The 22,403-nt window shown below is 32.9% G+C and overlaps 2 protein-coding genes across 2 annotated transcripts; both read right to left on the bottom strand.

Moving 5' to 3' along the window:
• Positions 1-1,230: 1,230 nt before the first annotated feature.
• On the bottom strand, positions 1,231-1,970 carry LOC114387293. Its single transcript, XM_028347449.1, has one exon. The coding sequence runs from the start codon at positions 1,865-1,867 to the stop codon at positions 1,463-1,465; it is 405 nt and encodes a 134-aa protein (XP_028203250.1). The 5' UTR covers positions 1,868-1,970; the 3' UTR covers positions 1,231-1,462.
• An 11,227-nt stretch (positions 1,971-13,197) lies between these two features.
• LOC114387430 lies at positions 13,198-13,953 on the bottom strand. The gene has a single exon (XM_028347617.1). The coding sequence runs from the start codon at positions 13,867-13,869 to the stop codon at positions 13,423-13,425; it is 447 nt and encodes a 148-aa protein (XP_028203418.1). The 5' UTR covers positions 13,870-13,953; the 3' UTR covers positions 13,198-13,422.
• Between the last annotated feature and the right edge of the window lie 8,450 nt (positions 13,954-22,403).

Raw genomic sequence — 22,403 nt, 5'->3', positions numbered from 1 at the left:
CACACGTTGACAATCGTTTGTAAAACTTGCAGTAACGAATTAAAACGTTTAACTGGCTTCAATGGTCAATAGAATTTTTTTTACTGATTTTTTAATAGGCTTTAAAACTTGCAGTAATAAAAATTTAATTTATTAGCTTTAATGGTTAATTGAATATGATTTATTGTGTTTAAAGTTGAATAAAATAATCATAAAAATCTTTTAAAAAAATATTAAAAATTGTTACATTCTCATAAATCTTTTAAAATCCACATAATTTTTGTATGCTAAAAAAATCTTTTAAAATCCTAATTTAAAACACCCCATTTAATATGGTAGTGAGTAAATATAATTTATCAATTAAAAAACAGAATATTTGAGGATATTTTGACATTATTGGCATAATTATCATGTGTTAGAATATCTACAATAGAAGTTGCTTAACAAATATTTTTTTTAAGTGTCAAATGTAATTTTTGAGTATGTATTCGATGATAAATTGGATTTTGAGCACCTTTTTATATGTAGTTCTAGGCCAATTACATGTATTCATGATATGAATTGGTGGCAAAACTCACTGCTTGGAGGTAGTTATGTTAAACATGTGATCAATGAGCATTTGGAGAAAAAGGGCTCAAAACAAGGCAAAAAACTAATGAAGTTGGACTCTGATTAGTCATCGAGGTTGTGATAAGTTATTATTAAAGCCATGATGAAATGATCGATCATGGTTTAGCATCGAATAAGGTTCTCTGTTAAATTAATTGAAGTCATCGGTAAATAATAAATAATTTTGTTTGATGTATATGGGATTGCCAAACAACTTTTGAAGCCCTAAATAATTTAAAACGTGCATATCGATCGATCCAGCCCCCTTAAGTACAAGTCATGAATGAACATGCACGTTTTTCTTCAAAATTCTTGCATATTTTTGTTTAGAATAAAGTATGTTATGATGAAATGAGATAAAATTTACATATCTACTTCAATATGTTGTGATGAAGTGAGATAAAAGGAAAAAATATAGTGAAATAGAAAAGTATGAATTATAAAAATAAAAATAATTTTTTTATTTATTTAAATGCTCTCTACGGATCAGTTGTAAAATTAATTAATTAGTTTGAGTTAATTCTATTTTTTCATTGAGAAAAACAAAATTATAATTTTAAGAAAACTAAAAATAAAGCAATAATAAGTCACTAAGAATAAATCAGTACTATTTCTTATTATATGCAAGTACGATCGAGGAACTATGGAAATTAATCCATTCTAATTAATTTTCAGCTAGGTAATTACATGAAAATAAGGGGAGAAAAAGTAAACAAAAGATAAAATTAAAAGGTTTGGTAATAACATGTACTTAAAGTTAACGACACCTTCACAAAATTAATTACAAAGTAATCCGTGTTCTCTTCTTTTAAAACAACAGTTAATTAATCTCAGAATACTGCATCACTTGGCCCTTATGCCAAATACTTAGTCTCTATATATATTGTTGCTCAAGGAAAACTCCATAACACAATTGAAAATCATTGATGTCATTTCCAGCTTCATATTCCATCGCTGAATGCTCCATCATCTCATCTCCACAAGGGATCCATGCATGCATCTCATCAAAGGGCAAGGAAGAGATCAATTCCATGTCAATCCAATGATCAGGGCCACTGACTGATGTGGAGCAATCTCGATCGTCCACGTGTCCCATCTCATACATTTGACCCATTTGAGTGTCACTGATCTCTGCCTCCAATGACTGAATCATGCTCACAAGTCTATCATCGCCATAGTACTCTTCTTCTTGTGTTTCTTCCATTAGTGACATGAGAAGAACATTGTTGGCTTCTGAGAACTCAATTCCTAACTCAAACACACCCTCTGAGGAAGACATGTTATGATACAATGAAAAGAAAGAAGAGTGAGTGACCCTTTTTTCTTTGTTTTATGAAAATAGTTAAAGTGAGAGAACTAAAAGCAATTAAGAAATTGGAAGATGCGGGATGGCTTTGAAAGGTGAACAAGAGACCTTTATATAGGCAAATGCATGATATTCTAATACGAGGTGGGGTTGCTTTTGCTTGTTGCCACTGCATGTAGGTCAAATCAATAATAAATTATGTAATTAAAGATAAGATTCATATAATTGTGCTAAGATATAATAATACTCATTTGTGATGGAAAAATTATTAATGTTTGTCCATAGATGTCTAATTATCGAGCAACAGATCAAGGCATTCCAGGTGAGCAATATCCGGTATTAGGGTAGCCATAATGCACCCACTAATTAATGGTTGCAACAGTAGTGGGGCATCAGAAACCAGACAGTGTATAGATTCCCACTTATTGACCAATAATTAAATAATACAAGAAATAAAAAATAAAATAACAAAAGCATTTGAACGGAACAGTAACGTAACTAAAATATGTTTTAACACCTATTTCTTTTAAAATTCGATTTTGACCTTCTTATAATTTAATTCACGAATTTAATTTTTTTTATTTACAATTTCGTTAATTCAGTTTCTAATTTTGGAATTGGACGTTGACTATCACTTGTCAACGTTGACAGTCACATGTCGCACTTTTATTGAACATTATATGTCACGATTTTATTAGAGGTTGACATTAATTAAGTGTACAAAATCAACGTCCAATAAATGCACGATATGTGACGGTAAACGGTGACAAGTAGCGGTGATCAACGTCTAATTTCAACGTTGAAGACTGAAATAAAAGAATTACAAAAAAATTGGGAGGCTAAATTTGTGAATTAAATTATAGGAATACCAAAATTATAAATTTGAGACAAATAAGGAGAACAAATTTAAAATTTGGCTTTTAACAAAAATATAAATGATTGAAAAGTAAAGGGAAAAAATATTAAAGAAATGAATGAGAAATATCCTAAATTGAGTTTGATTTGTCTATGGATTGTATAGCCAGTGATTATAAGTAATCTTATATTTCATATTTATAAACTTTTAAACTCATTAAATTTGTCTACCATGTACTAAATCTATTAGTAAAGAAGGCATTTTAATTGGTTCTACCTTGTTTGTGAGGCAAATCAAGGGGTTGACTCATTGATTAAGCATATATGGTCTCCAACATCAGAGTAGGCATGGCAACTAGACGGTTGGCGGCGGTTTTGGCCCTTCCCGTGCTCCATCAAAGGCCAACTGAGTTCAGGTTTATAAGATATGAGGGTAAGAAAATTAAACTGAATTCCATTACTGTCGGATTTTATCATGTTTGAAGATGACGAGAAATCGATCGCAAACTTTTTAAAATTTAATTTATGCATATGTTTTAAAGAAATAATAGATTAAATCATTAATTATTTTTTAATTCAAATAATATATAAAAATAATAAATAATAAAAATTAAAAATATTTAAGAATTAATTTATACTTTTAGTTAAATGTATATATTTAACTTTGTTAATAATAATTATTATTATATATTAAATTAATAATCATATTTTTATAATTATAAAAAATAGAGTATAAACATAATCACATAATTATGTAATTAATAATTATATATAATATATAACAATAGAATTATACTAATTAAACTCTCGAGTTAACTCGTTAACTCTTACTAGCTTACGAGTTTACAAACTCTCTATGAGTTGACCCTTGTACAAACTCTCTTTTTAGTGGTTGGTGCAAACTCGATAAGCTCTCATGTTTACTATTGAGTTAACGAGTTAAAAAAATTAAATAAAAATAAAAGTCATTTTAAGTTATTTTTTGTGTGTTTAAGGTTCAATATACTTCTATTTAGTGTGTTGTTCCTGAATTAAAGAACTATCACCTCTGACAACACCAAATCATTGTTTTACAACAACATCAAATCCTCGATAGGAATGATCTACCCGTACTATCACCTTCGCAAGTTATTATCTAGTAGTGATGCATTACTAGACTTAGTTATTTAAGTATTGTGAAATTTATAATTTACTAATTTATTTTATTATATTGTTGAAATGTTTAATTGGTATGTTATATATAAGTATTTTGTTATTAGTTTTATATGAAGTAGATTCTTACGAGTCTATGAAACTCACGAATTTACGTAAACTCTCGAATTTGATAACCTTAAATATAATTATATATAAAATGCACAATAATGTAATTAATAATTTTAATGTATGTAGTAGGATGGGTATAAGGGTGGAGACGGGTTGGATAGTTTCATACGTGAACCTGAGCCCAACCTGATTTCCCAAGTCAAGGAAAGCACGAAACTACTCCCATTTAAGGTAGATTTCCTCTATCAATGTTAGGGCGGTGGTTGGACAAATTCCTTTATTGCTATGCCTACATCATGAGTAAAATTTATGTTTTTGATGTTTCATCTCGGCTTATTAGGATACATTAATGAGGATAGACTCTACTTTTTTTCTAGAGATTTTTAGTCTTTTTGGTTGTACTATCATTAAAAAGAAACTATTAGAGTCACATTTAAAATAATGTAGAATCACAATGGATAACAACATTGTGCATAATTGCCACATCATGAATATGATCAAATTTTCATTCCACAATTGAAATTTTAGTTCAGTCCTTAGTTGATCATACAATCATATTGCTGTTAGTATGAAAATATCGCTTCATCTTTATCTTTGGTTTCTCTTCATGCATGTGTAAATCTCTCTAGATCTATAATCTTAACTATTAATAGTAGATATTGCCAATTTAAACTCTTATCATCTTATACCTAAAATCTAGATTAATTATAAATTAATTTTTATCCTTTTAAGTAGTAAAATCAATTCCTATATTTTTTTTACAACAACCAAAAAATGTATCCTTGAGACAAGTACTACTTGGACTCGACAAGTCTTTATACTTGGTGGTTGACCGAGTAGTCTACTCGTATTCTAAAGAATCTAGTAGATCTAATTAAGATAATAGATAAACTTTATCTTCTACTAGAAAGATAAAGATATCTCTAAATATAGGAAGTTATCTATTATCAGAGAATCATATCTTTCTCTGTTTATATTATTGTACGAGGGAAGTTGAGATCTTATCATCAGATTTCATCTTTATAAAAGGGGATCATCAAGATTATGGTAACTAACTTCATTCCAACCTATATTATGATACTTGCATATCTTTGTGCTCCTAACTTGAGTGTTAGAGTGTCTTCACAAGTACACCCACCATCATCGGTGGAGGAGCTCATGGAGGAGCAACACCGTGAGGAGGTTCTACCAAGTTCGGTAAAAACATTTGGCACCCATCATGGGGTTGAATGAAAACTTTCCCTTTGACCAGTACATTATCGATGACAAAGAATGACGAAAACACCAATGCCGCTAACCAAGGAAAGTGACCATGTGAGTAGGAGTCCACCATTCATGGGATGCCTACCATGAGTGCCCCTAAAAAGGGGAACCCAACAAACGTGGTGAGTCCCTTGCGTTAGGAGCTTGATGATCACTCATTGATCATCGCCCTACAAAGAGAGATAAATACCTTGAAGCAAAGAAATGCCAAGAGATGGATAATCTTTGAAAGGAGAATGCCACTCTCAGGGAGTAGTACCTAAAGCTTCAAGACGACCAAAATGCAAATTTGGTCTCGACAATGAAAACCTATTAGATCCATTTGGCTAGGACCAATGAGGCTGATACTACGTGGAGTGAAGGGACTCCCTTCATAACCCAATTGGTTAAAAGAGCAATAAATGCTGACACTTGGCTGCATCCCTTTGTTGATGGGATTATGGAGGCACAACTCCCACCTGAATGGAAGATGCTGACCATCGATCGTTAAGATGGACTCTTAGACTCAGATGAACATGTGGATGCATTCATTACGCAGATGAGTTTGTTTACGAATGACAACACAATCATGTGTCGAGTATTCCCATCAACGCTAAAAGGGGTGATGCTTCATTGGTATACTCGCTTGTCAAGAAACTCCATTGACTAATTCATGACTATTAAGACATGTTTTGGAGTGTAGTACGTGACGAGTAGACCACATCACCCAACAGTAGTGGCACTCGCTAACATTCGACAAGATAAGGATGAATCTTTAAAAGAATTTATGGAGAGGTTCTCATCATTTTTAGTCTAAATCCATGACCTGAGTCCAGAAGTAGCACTTATCTCAATGATCATGGTGTTAAAGTCTAGCCCTTTCTCGGATAGTCAGTGCAAGAAACAACTGGCAACATTGGAGGAGTTGAGAGCAAGGGATGTCAGATTCATCCAAAGGGAAGACATGACTAGTTTCTGTGAGAAATTACATGGAGAGTCATTAAGGAAACCAATAGAACGAGAGGTTAAGACTAGGAGTATTTGTAGTAGAGGAAAGTCTAGAGCAGATAGACTGGCTCGGTCAAGGTTGTGAAAACAAGCCTGGTCATCGATCATATTGAGGTAGTGAGTTAGTGGTCCAATTAGTAGGTCGGTAATTAATTTGTTTGCCAAGTATATATTAAAAAAATAATGTAACTAATATCCAAAGTAACAATTAAACTATTAAAACATATTATGATCAAGATAAAACACATAAGTATTAAATAATATCAAGATCAAAATATTAAAAATAGTTATTAATACTATTATCTGTTGGATCGAGTGGCCTCAGAATAATTAAGAAGGGGGGTTGAATTAATTATTCCTAAACCTTTAGCAATTAAAAATTACTCTTTTAAGGCTTTTACTAAATTGTTAAGAGAATGAGGAGTAGAAGAGAAAACTTAACAGAAAGTAAAAGCGGAAATTAAATGCACAGCGAAAAGTAAAAGAGTAGGGAAGAAGGAAACAAACACACAAGAGTTTTTATACTGGTTCGCCAACAACCCGTGCCTACATCCAGTCCCCAAGCGACCTGCGGTTCTTAAGATTTCTTTCAACCTTGTAAAAATCCTTTTACAAGCAAAGATCCACAAGGGATGTACCCTCCCTTGTTCTCTTTGAACCTAGTGGATGTACCCTCTACTAGAACTGATCCACAAGAGATGTACCCTCTCTTGTTCTCAGTCAAACCCAAGTAGATGTACCCTCTACTTGTACCACAAAGGATGTACCCTCCAATGTGTTGAGACAAAGATCTCAGGCTGTTAAACCTTTGATACTTTGTGAATGGGGATACAAAAGAATTCTCAGGCGGTTAGTCCTTTGAACACTTTTGTATTAGGGAATGGGAAGAATCAAAAGAATTCTCAGACTGTGTCGTTTTGAATTCTTTGACAAGGGAGAAGGAAGACACAAAAGAATTCAGGCGGTTAGTCCTTCGTTTTTTTGGAAAAGGGAGAAGAAAGACACAAAAAGAATTCAGGCAGTTAGTCCTTGGCGAATTCTTTTTGGCAAAGGGAGAAGAGAATGAAAAGATGAATAACACAAGTTTTCAAGGTTTAGAAAACCAGAAAACTTCAGAAAGATTTTGGTACAAAGAAGAAGAAGAAGTTCAAAGAGAGTCAAGGCTTGTAAAGGATTGATTGGAAAAGTAAAGTGTGAAAGAATGAATTGATTCAAAATGCAAAACAAAGTCTTGCTTTTATAGACTCTTCATGTCTGGTCAAGAAGATCATTTAGAAGAGTTATAACTTTTAGAAAAAACTTAAAACCAATTTGAAAAAGTCAAAACCTTTTTTGAAGAGTTACATCTTTTTGATTTTTTTAGAAACAAACACTGGTAATCGATTACCAAATTAGTGTAATCGATTACACAAAACTTTTGTGTGAAAGGATGTGACTCTTCACATTTGAATTTGAATTTCAACGTTCAAAGGCACTGGTAATCGATTACCAAAACATTGTAATTGATTACAACTTTTTGAAATTAATTGGAACGTTGTAAATTCAATTTGAAAACTTTTTCAAAACAATTTTGCTACTGGTAATCGATTACAACAATCTGGTAATCGATTATCAGAGAGTAAAAACTCGTTGGTAAAACATGTTTTGAGAAAAATCCATGTGCTACTCAGTTTTTTTTAAAAAAACTTTTCATATTTATCTTGATTAAGTCTTCTCTTGATTTTTGAATCTTGAGTCTTGAATCTTGTTCTTGATTATTCTTGATTCTTGATTCTTGAAAACTTGAAACTTGAAACTTCTCTTGAATCTTTCTCTTGATTCTTGAATTCTTTGGCATCATCAAAATAACCTTTGAAGGCATTGCTTCCACATTATCAAGATTAAAATAAGTTTCTAAAAACAAAGATCAAAGTAATATTAGTTGTTAACATAATATGGTGACTTTAATTAGAACTTAGGAAATAAAAACATGTTCAACATTAAAACATATTTCTACATTAATTTTAGTTATTATGAAAATGATATAACTTATTTATTGTGATTACTTATTTGTTTAGGTTATTTATTTTGATTGCTGATAGAATAATTCTAGTTATTTTAAAAATAAATCTCATTATTTATTCTCAAAATAACTAAAGAAAATTATGCTTAAAAATTTTGTCTCCATATTTTTATATTTTTAAAAATATTTTATTTAAAATTATTTATTAACTATTTTTTTCTCAAATCCTCAATTTTAACAACTAAAGCACTTTGATTAAAAAAAGCACTAAAACCACCACCACCACAAAATTTCAATGTTTATCTTGCCATATTGTTACTTACTTGGCTACTTGCAATGTGACATATTTCACACTATTAGAGTATTAGTTTTAGGCCGCAAGTGTAAAAATCAAAAGGTCCAAAAAATCCTAAGAGTGTGTTTTGATAGAGAATTTTAAATAATGAAAGTAATTAATAAGAGAATTTAAATTTCTTTAATCTAAAATTCATTATTTGAATGTTTTTTATGAAGAATTTAAATTTTTAGAATTTTAAAACAGAATTTAAAACACTTGAAAATGTGAAATTTTAATTTCCTTCTAAAAGGTGAGAGATTGCAATTCTCTTCTTGATAGAAGAACATTCCAAAATGTTCACGTATTTCATTTATAAACTTCATCCTCTCTTCCACCCAAAAGTTCCCGAAATCATGTTCTTGAACTCGTGGCTCTTCCCTCATGCCGATGATCCTCTTCTTCAAGAAACATCGTATGAGCTCACGAATCATTGATCGGGTGCAAGCGTAGGGGGACATGTAGAACTGTACTTACCAGTCAAGGGAGCAGTCGCCACTGCCTATCACGCGGTGGAGGTTCTCGTCGGTGCAGAGGGCCTGGGCCATGCCTTGCGTCGTTGGTTGAATGTTGTGGTCGGGTACAGTGGTATATGCTGTCGTGTCCCAGTTTTCCTACGATTCCCCATGCTGCATCAATACTCTTCTCTTTGTAGAAGTAAAGCTTCATGATGAATCAAGATTGATTCAAAGATGTTTTGATGATAACAAAGATGATGACAAAGGTGATGACAAAAAGCTCAAAGGTCAATCAAAGAATGAGTTCAAGATAGAATCAATAACACTTCAGGATTCAAGAGGAAAGTTGAAGAACACTTCAAGATTCAAGAGGAAAGTTGATTTCAAGAATCAAGATTCAAGGATCAAGCTTTCAAGAATCAAGATCAAGATTCAAGAATCAAGAGAAGGCTTAATCAAGATAAGTATGAAAAGGTTTTTTCAAAAACTGAGTAGCACATGGATTTTTCTCAAAACATGTTTACCAAAGAGTTTTTACTCTCTGGTAATCGATTACCAGATTGTTGTAATCGATTACCAGTAGCAAAATGAATTTGAAAAAGTTTTCAAATAAATTTACAACGTTCGAATTGATTTCAAAAAAGCTGTAATCGATTACAATGTTTTGGTAATCGATTACCAGTGCCTTTGAACGTTGAAATTCAAATTCAAATGTGAAGAGTCACATTCTTTCACATAAAAGCCTTTTGTAATCGATTACACTGATTTGGTAATCGATTGCCAGTGATTGTTTCTGAATAAATCAAAAGATATAACTCTTCAAATGGTTTTTGACTTTTTCAAATTAGTTTTAAGTTTTTTTAAAAGTTATAACTCTTCTAAATGGTCCTCTTGACCAGACATGAAGAGTCTATAAAAACAAGGCTTTGTTTTATATTTTCAATAAATCTTTCTAACAATCCAATACAATCCTTTACAAGCCTTGAATCTCTTTGAACTTCTTCTTCTTCTTTGTGCCAAAAGCTTTCCAAAGTTTTCTGATTTTCTAAACCTTGAAAACTTGTGCTATTCATTCTTTTCATCTCTTCTCCCTTTGGCAAAAAGAATTCGCCAAGGACTAACCACCTGAATTCTTTTTGTATCTTTCTTTTCCCTTTTCCAAAAGAACAAAGGACTAACCGCTTGAATTCTTTTGTGTCTCCATTCTCCCTTGTCAAAGAATTCAAAATGACACAGTCTGAGAATTCTTTTGATTGTTCCCTTTCCCATATACAAAAGATTTCAAGGGACTAATCGCCTGAGAATTCTTTTGTATCCCTATTCACAAAGTTTCAAAGGTTTAACCACCTGAGAACTTTGTCTTAACACATTGGAGGGTACATCCTTTGAGGTACAAGTAGAGGGTACATCTACTTGGGTTTGACTGAGAACAAGAGAGGGTACATCTCTTGTGGATCAGTTCTAGTGGAGGGTACATCCACTAGGTTGTTCAAAGAGAACAAGGGAGGGTACATCCCTTGTGGATCTTTGCTTGTAAAAAGATTTTTATAAGGTTGAAAGAAATCTCAAGGACCGCAAGTCGCTTGGGGACTGGATGTAGACACGGGTAATTGCCGAACCAATATAAAAACTCTTGTGTGTTTGTCTCCTTCTTCCCTACTCTTTTACTTTCCGCTGTGCATTTTAATTTCCGCTTTTACTTTTGGTTAAGTTTCTCTTCTACTCCTTATTCTCTTAACAACATAAGTAAAAACCTTAGAAAAGTAAATTTTTAATTAGTAAAAGTTCAATTTCCTCATCCAAACACACTCTAAAGTTATTCACAAATATGACAAACCCCAAATGGTGCTAACTTCGATGCCGACATGCGGTGCACTACAGTGACACAAATGTCCGAACTTCCTCCTTGGGTGCCTTTGTGCAGTGGTGATAATAGGTCTGATCCTCGTGTGGCACAACAATGCCAACAAGTTGTGAGAACCAGAGGAAAACAACAACTAGAGAGGGAAAGTGAACGCTTCACTGTTTAATAATTTTTTGAAAAAAAATACTATGTGCTTAAACTAGTTCGGGTCACAAGACTCAACTAAGTCACCAGTTTCTATGAAAATTGGTTTAGTCGAAGTAGGTAGAATCGGACCACTGTATGATTGATCCAACAACCAGCTCGGACTGACCAAGGTATCGGTTCGACTGGATGTTAACATTCCACCATTACACTCTACTGATAGAAAGTCGAAGCCGAGTACTAGAAGAAGTATGTAGTGCCGAGGTTATTCGGGTTCCGACAAAAAATCGACCTTCACCAAGAGTTGACAAGTTCAAGTATTGTTGCTATCATCAGGTGGCTGGTCACAACACTGAAGAGTGCACTACCCTCAAGGACAAGATAAAAAAATTGATCCAAAATGGACAGTTGCAGAGATTCATTAAAGATAAGGACTTTTCACAGGATCAAGATTGTGAAATGGATTGAGATAGAAGCCGAGAACGCAACTGGACTCATGAGACAATAGAGGCATAACACCAGGAGGAGGCTTCCCTACCAGAAACTCAGCTCCGAGGTGTGAACAACACAATATAAGGAGGATTTGCAGGTGGGGGAAGCTCAAACTCAACATGCAAACACTATGTTCGCAACCTTAAGTCTGTCAACTCGGTCGCAACTAAAACGAAGATTACCAAATAAGTTTTGAAGTCGTAAAACAATAATTTAAAATGTGCATATCTAAGTTAATTTAAGTTTTGGATTGTTCAAGGTAGGTCAACCAAACATGACAAGTACGTACATCTTTTTAGGCTTAGTGTTCAAAGTGTTATGGGTCGTTCCTAGTAGACTAACCAAACATAACAAACACTTATGCCTTTTAGGCCTAGCACTTAAAGGGTTGTGTGGATTATTTAGGATAAGTTGGTCGAACTAACAAGTGCTTATGCCTTCCAAGCTTAGCATTTGAAGGGTTGTGGATCGTCCAAGTAGGTCAAAAGCATAATAAATACTTACACCTTTCAAACTTAACACTTAAGAGGTTATGGACAGTTTAGATAGGCTGATTGAACATAAAATTAATGAAGTCTCAACCCTGGAATGATCACCTAAGCTTATATTGACTAACCTCTAAAGCACATATTTTCCGACCTCTAAACTAAATTGTAATCGATTGATCAAGATGACCCGTCTTAAACCAATCATGATCACTACATTTCATCAAATTATATAGGATTTCAAAACCATAAATCCAGACCAAAGGAAACCTAGAGTCTTCTTACATGTGGTTAAGGCACGATAGGTACCACCTGCATGTCTTTGCCACGTGAGAAAGGCACCATGCCCGCCACTCCAAAAAAGGCACGAATAATACAATTCAGTTAAATGGTATAATCCATATATAGGCATGATTCCTCCGTGATCACACTAGGTCATGCGTAGTATGGCATGATAGGGTTTCTTTTGTCATAATAAAGTATAAGAGATATTACATCTTTACAAATATATATAAATTTTATTATCATTTACATATATAAATATATTACTATAAACCATTAGATCATTCATATATTTTACTATAAATCATTAGATAATTTGAATGATGAAGATTAAAACAAAAATGCACATAATTTTTTTATGCAATCATATGATCACTAACAAACTCTTAATTTTGATTATCCACATATGATTGTATATATGCTTTAGATTTATAATTCTCATGTTTTAACATAAGAAAAGCTTTACTTGATACTTCACTTTTATATGTGGGCGTGTTTGTTTGTGAAGTGGAAAAACAAAAGAGAAAATAAATATATCACAAGATAAATGATATGACAGAGAGAGATAAAAAAGTTAATTATAAAACCAAAAAATATAATTTATAAAAGTCAAAGAATATTATTTCGTTTTTTAAAAAGCTCTCCTAGGATCAGTTGTAAACTTCGTTTTCCTTTCTGATAAATATAACATGTATCCTCTATTTGGAGGCAATCTTACTTAGGCTCGATGATAGTTGTAAGATTAGTTTGGGTTAATTAATTCAATTACTTTGTCATAAACAAAACGAAAATAATAATTTCAAGAAAACTACAAATAAAAAAGTAACAAGTCACTAAGAATAAATCAGTACTATTTCTTATTATATGCAAGTATGATAGAGGAACCAAGGAAAATCCATTCTGATTAATTTTCAGCTAGGCAATTACATGAAAGTAAAGGGAGATTAAGTAAAGACAAGATAAAACTAAAAGGTGTGGCAATAACATAGTTAAGGAAACCTTCACAAAATTAATTACAAAGTAATCCATGTTCTCTTCTGTTTCCTTATATATATATATATATATATATATATATATATATAACTACAGTTAATTAATTTCAGAATACTGCATCACATGGCCCTTGTGCCAGATAATTAGTCTCTCTATATTGTTGCTCCAAGAAAACTCCATAACACAATTGAAAATCATTGATGTCATTTCCAGCCTCATATTCCATTGCTGCATGCTCCATCATCTCATCTCCACAAGGAATCCATGCATTCATCCCATCAAAGGTCAAAGAAGAGATCAATTCCATGTCAACCCAATGATCAGGGCCACTGACTGACGTAGAGCAATCTTGATCATCCACGTGACTCATCTCATACATTTGACTCATTTCAGTGTCACTGATCTCTGCCTCCAATGACTGAATCATGCTCACAAGTCTATCATCGCCGTCGTACTCTTCTTCTTGTGTTTCTTCCATTAGAGACATGAGAAGAAAATTGTTGGCTTCTGAGAACTCAATTCCCAATTCAACGACACCCTCTGAGGAAGACATGTTACAATGAAAAAATGGGAGTGACTCTTTTTCTTAGGTTTATGAAAATAGTTGAAGTGAGAGAAGTAGGATGGCTTTTAAAGGGGAAGAAGGGACCTTTATATAGGCAAATGCATGGTATCTTAAATAATACGAGGTGGGGCAGGTTTTGCTTGTTGCTACTGCATGTTGGCCAAATCAATAACAAATTATGTAATGAAAGATAAGATTCATATAATTGTGCTAAGATATAATATTCATATAATTGTGCTGGAAAAATTTAATGCTTTGACCCATTGGTGTCCAGCTGTCGAGCAACATATCAAGGCATTCCAGGAGAGCAATATATGGTATTAGACTAGCTATAATGCACCCACTATAATGGTTCCATCAGTGGGGCATCAGAAATCAGACAATATATGCCCACTTAATGCCAATAATTAAGTATACAATTTCACATAACTAAAAAGACTTACACTTATAATTAATTACAAATAAATTAAATAATTTATAATGGTTAATATCTCTAAAAATGAATTAAATAATTTCTGATGGTTAAAAATGTTCAAAAATTAAAATTTTTGCTACCTTTTATCTGTTTTTTTTTACATTTTTTGATAAAATTAGGGAAAGACAAAACAACAATGAGTTATGGTACCTTTGGAGTGTGTTTGGGAAGATAGAGAGAAAAAACAATTAAGTCTGTTAATCACATCAAAGAATCATCTAATAGAGTTATTGTTAAGAACCAATAAAAATATATTTTATTTTTATGAGAACCAAAATAATATGAAAATTTTTTTAAGAATGAAATTAATGCTATTCAAATTTAACAGGGATCTCAAATATATTTTTATCCTAAATCGAATAATGTAACTAAAATATGTTTTAACAAATTTAATTGGATTGAGCTTCTCCTCCTTAAACTGATCCAAAATTTAATTGGATTGAGCTTCTTCTCACATAGAGTGACTCACGAGCAAGTAACACTTTTCTCACTCACTTGCCTTTGCTACACAATTAAATTTTCTCTCATGTGTATCACTCTTTCCCTCACATGTATCACTCTTTTTTTTCCTATTCCTCTTTGGTGTTTCACTCTTTTCTTTCTCTTATTCTATCTTTTCTCTCATTCCGATTTGGCCATCACACACTTTTCTAGGGGATAGAGGTTTAAGAATAATTTTTTGGTCATGGTGCTAGAAAGAAATCTTGTTGGTGAAGCCATCATGCACTACTTTGGTGTCATATTGCCATGGTCTTCCTAACATTATATGAGTCGCCTCCATTGAAATCACGTCACACAACACCCTATCATTGTATCTTCCAATGATGAGACACACCTTAACCTGCTGAGTCACTTTTACCTCTTCATATTCACTAAGCCACTGAAGTTTGTATGGCCTAGGATAGGGCTTAGTATCCCAATTCAGTTTGGACACTAACCTGGAACTTGCAACATTGGCACAACTTCCTCCATCAACAATTAAAGAGCAAAGCTTACCATTAATTATACATCTGGTGTGGAAAATATTTTCTCTTTGGGTGTCGTCCAGTGGTTGCATCTGACTTCCCAATAGCCTTCTCACCATTAGCATATCACGCTGCATAGCTTCCTCCTTAAGCTCTTCTTCCACCTCTTCTTCTTCACTGATTTTAAATTCACTAGTGATTTCTCCATCTGCCTTCATGATTATAGTTCTCCTGGTTGGATAGTCAGAAGCAATATGTCATCTGCTTAAGCATCTAAAGCATTTTATGTTTCTGGTACCGGTGTTGGATGATGAAGTAGAATTATGCTTGGTTCCAGCACTGGACACTGCTGACTTTCCATGTGGGCTGGATGAGTTGCCTCCCTTCTTCTTGAATCTGTTGGTGCAGTTTTGGTTGAAATTGTTGGATGAGTTCCTTTTTGTTGTACTTTTGCTCTTGAGCTGTTGTTCAACCCGTACTGCTTTCTGTAGTAAGTCATCCAATTCCACATACTTTTGTAATTCCACAACATCTCTAATGTCAGGATTTAGACCATTTAGAAAATGAGCCATTGTGTCCTCAATTTCCTCTTCAATGTTGGCTCTCACTAGTGCCATCTCCATCTCTTTGTAGTACGCCTCCACAGTCAAACTTCCCTGGAACAGCCTCTGAAGTTTTTATCATATTGTTCTGTTGTAGCTAGTTGGAGCATACCTCTTTCGCTTAACCCTTCTCATCTCAGTCCATGTATCTAGCTCCCACCCTTCCTCTCTCATCATCTCTCTTTGATTTTTATTCCACCAAACAAAGGCATAGTCTAAGAATTCAGCTACTGCTAATGTCACTTTCTGCTCTTCAGTATAATTATTGCAGGAGAATACATGCTCAATCTTCATCTCCCAGTCAAGGTAGGCGTCTGGGTCACTCTTTCCTTTGAAATGAGGTACATTAACTTTTACTCTCTCAATTTTGTTTTGTCCTTCCATTCTGTTTTGCCTCAGTCCATCATTGCCCCTTCTGTTCCCACCATAAGGTCTTCTACAATTCTGATTCATTTGGTGCTCTAGTCCTTCTATTCATCCGTAGAGCTCTTCATTGTTACAGTTCAGCAAACGTTGCATTTGTGTAGTCACCACGTCCAGTAAAAAGTGCTGAGATTCGTCTAGTTGATGATATTTACCACCAGTGTCACCAGCTCCTGCCATAATTAAGGAACATAAAATTCTATAGTAATTTAAACAAATGTTACAGGACCTCACCACACTTTACTCACGTGTTTCTCTCTTTGATGGAAGCACACTCGTGTTTGATGCTCTCAATATAGGCTTTTGTGTGATGTTTGTCACTCTTGCCTTTTACAACTGACTCCCTCTTAAGTTCCTGGATAAATCAAATTGGATGCACAAGGTAATGTAACAGGAAAGACAACTTAATTAACATAGACTCAATAATAGATTTGATTGACAGATTTCAGTAATAGATTTCAAGAACAAATTTCAAGAACAGATTTGGACAACAATTTTAAATAACAGATTTGGATAACATATCTGAATAACAGATTAGGATAACAGATTTGGGTAACAGATTTGGATAACATATTTGAATAATAGATTTGGATAACAGATTTGGATAACATATTTTTGTCAAATTTCAGTAATAGATTTCAAGAACAAAATTCAAGAACAGATTTGGATAACAATTTTAAATAACAGATTTGGATAACAAATTTGGATAACAGATTTGAATAATTGATTTGGATAACAGATTTGGGTAACAGATTTGGATAACAAATTTGAATAATAGATTTGGATAACAGATTTGGATAACCGATTTTTGAAAAAAAAAATGCCTCTAATTGCCTCAAATTTGCATTCAAAGATCAAACACCCACTCTTTTTTTTAAAAAAACTTTCTGCAACTCTTTTTTTTTGTTTATATATAATGCTTTTTTTTTTCAAACTTCGTCTAGGATAATAGACTATTCTTCAATCAATCAATCCCACTGGTCCAAATTCAAGAGGCAATAAGGCAATTCGTTCAATAGGCAAATAGATTCAAGAGCCTACTAAACCCCTAAATTCTCTAGTAACCCAAATTGTCCCCAATAGAATTTGAAATAGAATTTTTGACATAGAATTTGAAAGAAACAAGAACAAGAATGAAAACAAGAACATAAACAAGAACGCAACAAGACACAAACAATAATGTGAACAAGAACGCAAATAACAAAACAAAACACGAACCTGAGACAAATTAGAAAGAGAAAAAAAATAAAAATTGGATAGGATAAAACTTGTAACAAGAGTTGAAGCTCTGATACCAGATGATGTGATCCTTACTAGGAGTGGATCGCTTGATACAAGTCACAAGTTTGGATGATGCCACGTCCAAAGAGGGAAGATAAGTCAAGGTAGACGCCACAAGGATTATCTTGATAAGTTTGAGATTGGTTCAACAAGGAACCCAGAGAGAAGCTCTCACAAAATATTCAAAAAATGCCAAAAGTTCCCTTTATTGAAAATGAGTTCAATACATATAGTGTATTTAAGGTTCAACTAAAACAACACCAATTTTATTTAATTTAAAATTAAAAACAAAAATTAGAAAAGAAATGGCATGGGCCTTCAAATTTGTTTGGGTCAAAATGACAACAAAAAAACAGAAATAAAAAACCATATTTGGCATGAGCCTTCAAATTAGTTTGGGCATTCAACAACAATTAAAGTTCTTGGTAGTGTCTCGGCCTCTAGGCCTTCATCATTCTCCACTTGGGCCTTGTTAAGTATACCTGATACCATTTGTTGGAGGGTATTCACTGGCTATTTCGTCCTACTCCTGGTCATAGGTTTTAGGATTCTCATCATTCTGCACTTAATGCATGTGAAATTACAAAACTACCCCTAATACAAAAACTAGTCTAGATGTCTTAAAATACAAGGGCTGAAAAATCCTACATTATTAAGGTACCCTCCCTACATTATGGAGCCCTAAATACAAGGCCCAAAAATAATGAAACTCTAATCTACTTTGTACAAAATAAGTGGGTTCATACTTAGCCCATTGACCCAAAATCTACCTTAAGGCTCATGAGAACCCTAGGGCCTTCTCCTGTATCTCTGGTCCAATCTTCTTGGAGTCTTCTATCCAATGCACATGGGGGTAGGATTGCATCAGAGAACATCGATTACTTTGTAATTAAGTTGTGAAGGAGTCCTTACTCCTTAAGTATATGTTATTGCCAAACCTTTCCATTTTATCGTTTAATTTTTCTCCCTTTATTTCTTCATAGTGAAAATTAATCATGATGGATTTTTCTCAGTTCCTCAATCGTACTTGCATATAAGAAATAGTACTGATATTTATTTCTTGAGTATTTTTTATTGCTTTTTTAAATAAAATGTGTTAATCATGATTATGACCTTTTGTAATAAACTCCACATCATTTGTTAATTCTGAGTGACTTATTTATTTTTTTAAAATAATAATTTTGCTTTTCTCTAAGAAAAAATAGAATTAACTCAAACTAATTTTACTACGAATCCTATGAGAGTAAGGCATCCCATGGTAAAAAATTACGAAACGTATCCCTAAAGCATTGAGATCTAGATCTCAAATAATTTTTACCTCTTTAATGAAGTGTTTTCATACGTACAACTAGAGATCAAACACTATTAGCTTTCTTAAAGGATCAACACCAAAAAAATGTATCCTTAACTAGAGAGCTTTTTTAAAAAGAAAATAATATACTTTTAGTTTTATAATTTATATATATCTTTTTCACAATTTTTTATATCTCTCTATCAAATGATTTATCTCATCATATATTCTTCTTTTTTCATTTTCCATTGTTTATATGCACACACAGAGGATGACATATCAAGTGAAAATTTGTGTTGTGAAAAATGAGAATTAATAAAATATAAAATATACAATCATGAATGGATGATCAAATTTTAAGTTGTTTTAATATTATATATTCGCTTAAAAAAATTCATATGTTTTTTTATTTAGACCATTCAAATATAATATAATGATTTATACTACTCTAGACCTAAATATAAGCAATAAAAAAATTGTTTTGGACCTAAATATAAGCAAATACTAACTAACTTTTATCTCATTTAATGTAGTATTCCTGTTATGTCTTTTATTTAATAAACTATTATTTCCCATGAATCATTAATTCATATTCTACAAGCACTACTATGAAGGGTATTTTAGGAAGATTTTTTTGAATTAAATGTTATTAACTGAATTGCTTAATCCATGTGCCTGGTAGTTGAATTTGCTTAAATTTAGGTCCGGAGAGAGTATATAAGAAGAATGTTCATATATGTTTATAATAAGAAAATGTATATATGTGTTGTCACGAGAATAACTAATAACTAACTGAATTGAATTTGGCTATAACTATTTCAACACAATTCTAAAATTCAAATGAAAAATCAAATGATTTGATTGTGAAGAGGAAAAATCTATCTTTTGACCTTTTGTGGGCTCTGAAGTGACTGAATAAAACATTTGATTTGGGATGATCAAATCTAACAAGAATATGAACTAACAAACTAAAATAAGAGCTTAAATCTAAAGAAAAAGTACTTTTGGAGAAGATAACTGGAAAGTAGTTGCATTGACTTGTTTTGGTTGAAGGTCCTTACAAACGTTTTTGAAACAAATATTTGTACTGTAAAATCTAAATTAATTTAATCAAAAATGTCATGTTGGATCCACATTCGCACACCACTTCTTCATTTTTCAATTGCTTCATCTAATTTATTCATATTTCGGCTAAGTAGCAAGACGACACACCTCCCATGTTCCAATTTTTTAGGAACTACTCCTAGATCATGGGGTTCTTCATGTACATAACTATTTTTGACCAATACCTTGCGATCTTAGCTTCAATTTCAATTATGCTTAGATTTATCTTCGAAGCTTTTGATTTTATCCTCTGAATTTTCAAAAATTGGTCAAACTATCTCTTCCAATTGTGATATCTTATCACTTATCCAAAATAACAACTAACCTTCTTTCGTTTAAGTTTCTATCTTGATTCATTTAGCGAACAAAAAATATCTTAATGGGTAACAATTTGTAAATATTTTTTTTTAACAAAATATGGTTCTACTTTTCTATCTGGTTGACTTGTATTGTTCTCGCCTTTTTTAGAGAGTGGAGTATAATGCCTTTCTAACGTGCAAAGGAAAGATAGTGTTTATCATTCCTGAACCACATTTTGGAAGATCTTACGATTCGTTTCATTTGAACTTATGGGTTTAGAGGCCCATGGATTTTTAATGTAGTCTGGTGATTATGATTGGTCTAAGATGGGTCATCTTGTTTAATCGGTTACATTGTTCAATTTAAAGGTTGATTAGTTTGACATTTGTAGGTCAGCCAACATGCTTAGGTGATCACTCTTTTATCAAGCCTAAATGTTATGTTCGATTGACTTGTCCAGATAGTTCATAACCACTCAAGTGCCAAGCCTCAAAGGCATAAGTGCTTGTTATGATCAATGGACCTATTTGGACAATCCCAAACTACTTAAGTGTTAAGCCTGAAATGCATAATGGACTCAAATGAGTGGGTCAGAGAGTATGTTGTTAGCATTTATCTATTTTGGAATGATTGAGATCAATTGACTCTGCTTGTATCTTAACATCATCAAATAACATTTGAAGCCCTAAAGCAATAATTAAAAATGCGTATATCTATGTTAGCTTAAGTTTTGGATGTTCGAGGTAGGCTGACAAACATAACAAGTATTTATGTCTTATGCTCAATTTTCAAAGAGTTGTGGATTGTTCGAGGTAGACTAACCAAACATAACATAAACTTACACCTTTTTGGCTTACCACTTTAAGGGATGTAGATTACTTGGGGTAGGTTGATCGAACATATACAACAAGTGCTTATGCCTTATGGGCTTAACACTTAAGAGATCGTGGATCATTCAAGCATAACAAATGCTTACACCTTTCAAGCTCAACACTTGTTGATGGGTTATGGACTGTTTAAATAGGCCAATTGAACATAACATTAATTGAGTCTCAACCTCAAAGTGATCACCTAAGCATATTAACTAACCATTAAACCATATATTGGCCAATCTCTAAATTGAATTGTAATCAATTGATTAGGATGACTTGTCTTAAAGTAATCATGATCACTATTGTGTGTGCGTGCGTGCGTGCGTTAGGGGTGAGTAGGTTTTCAAGAACCGACCCAAACTGGAAAACCCAAACAAAAAAATGTGTTTTTGGGTGGGTTTGGGCGGGTCATTAGGTTGTTCGGGTTGGGAAAATAGATTTTAGTGGGTTCAATTGGTTGGGTGCAGGTTTAAAATCCTAAAACTATTGGTACCTGACTCAATTGTGGTAGTATGTTGATAGTGTTAGTATTGTGTAATTGTTGTGTTGTAGTTGTAGAGAATAGAGGCTTGCAAGCCTAAACCAAGCCCAATCACTTCCACTTTATTGCTTCATTCAGTTCTTAAAGTTGTGTTGCTCTCTTTGAAGTCTGAAACCCTAAGAAGCTACGCCGCTTTAACATTGAAATTGTAATTGAAGATGGTGCACTATTGTTGGCGCCTCACCTGAGTCGCCTCTCTTTGTAAGAGACCTAGTCTCATTCTGTTTGCACTGCACTATCAGCGTGTGTCTCTCCTTTTTTTTGTTTGTTTTATGGGTTTCATTCTTAGTTTCCTTTTTAGGTTTCATTCTAAGTTTTTATTTCATTTCATACTCAAGAAAATAAACTTTTAGTTTAAAGTTGTTGTTGGATTAGGAAAATTCAAAAGTACAAGAAAATATGTCTCAGTGTCATTATACTTATACATTATTTGGCTACATTACTCCCTAGTAATTTGTTTCAAGTAATGTGATCTTTTATTTTTTGATCATAATATGATAACTTAAAAAAAGTCTTTAAGCTCTTAATTGCAAATTGTCATACCCTAATTTCGTCCGGGGACCTTTGCTTGATGACATGCGACCTTTCTTTGGTCCTTGTGAGGTGCTTGGCATCCATCATTGGGCAATTTGTGAAATTCCAGGACATGCCGAAAAACCAAAAAAAAT

This window comes from Glycine soja, chromosome 15 (genome assembly GCF_004193775.1).
Source record: "Glycine soja cultivar W05 chromosome 15, ASM419377v2, whole genome shotgun sequence".
Lineage (NCBI taxonomy): Eukaryota > Viridiplantae > Streptophyta > Magnoliopsida > Fabales > Fabaceae > Glycine > Glycine soja.
Note: the sequence above shows the minus strand (reverse complement) of the source record. Positions and strands in the feature narration are given on the sequence as shown.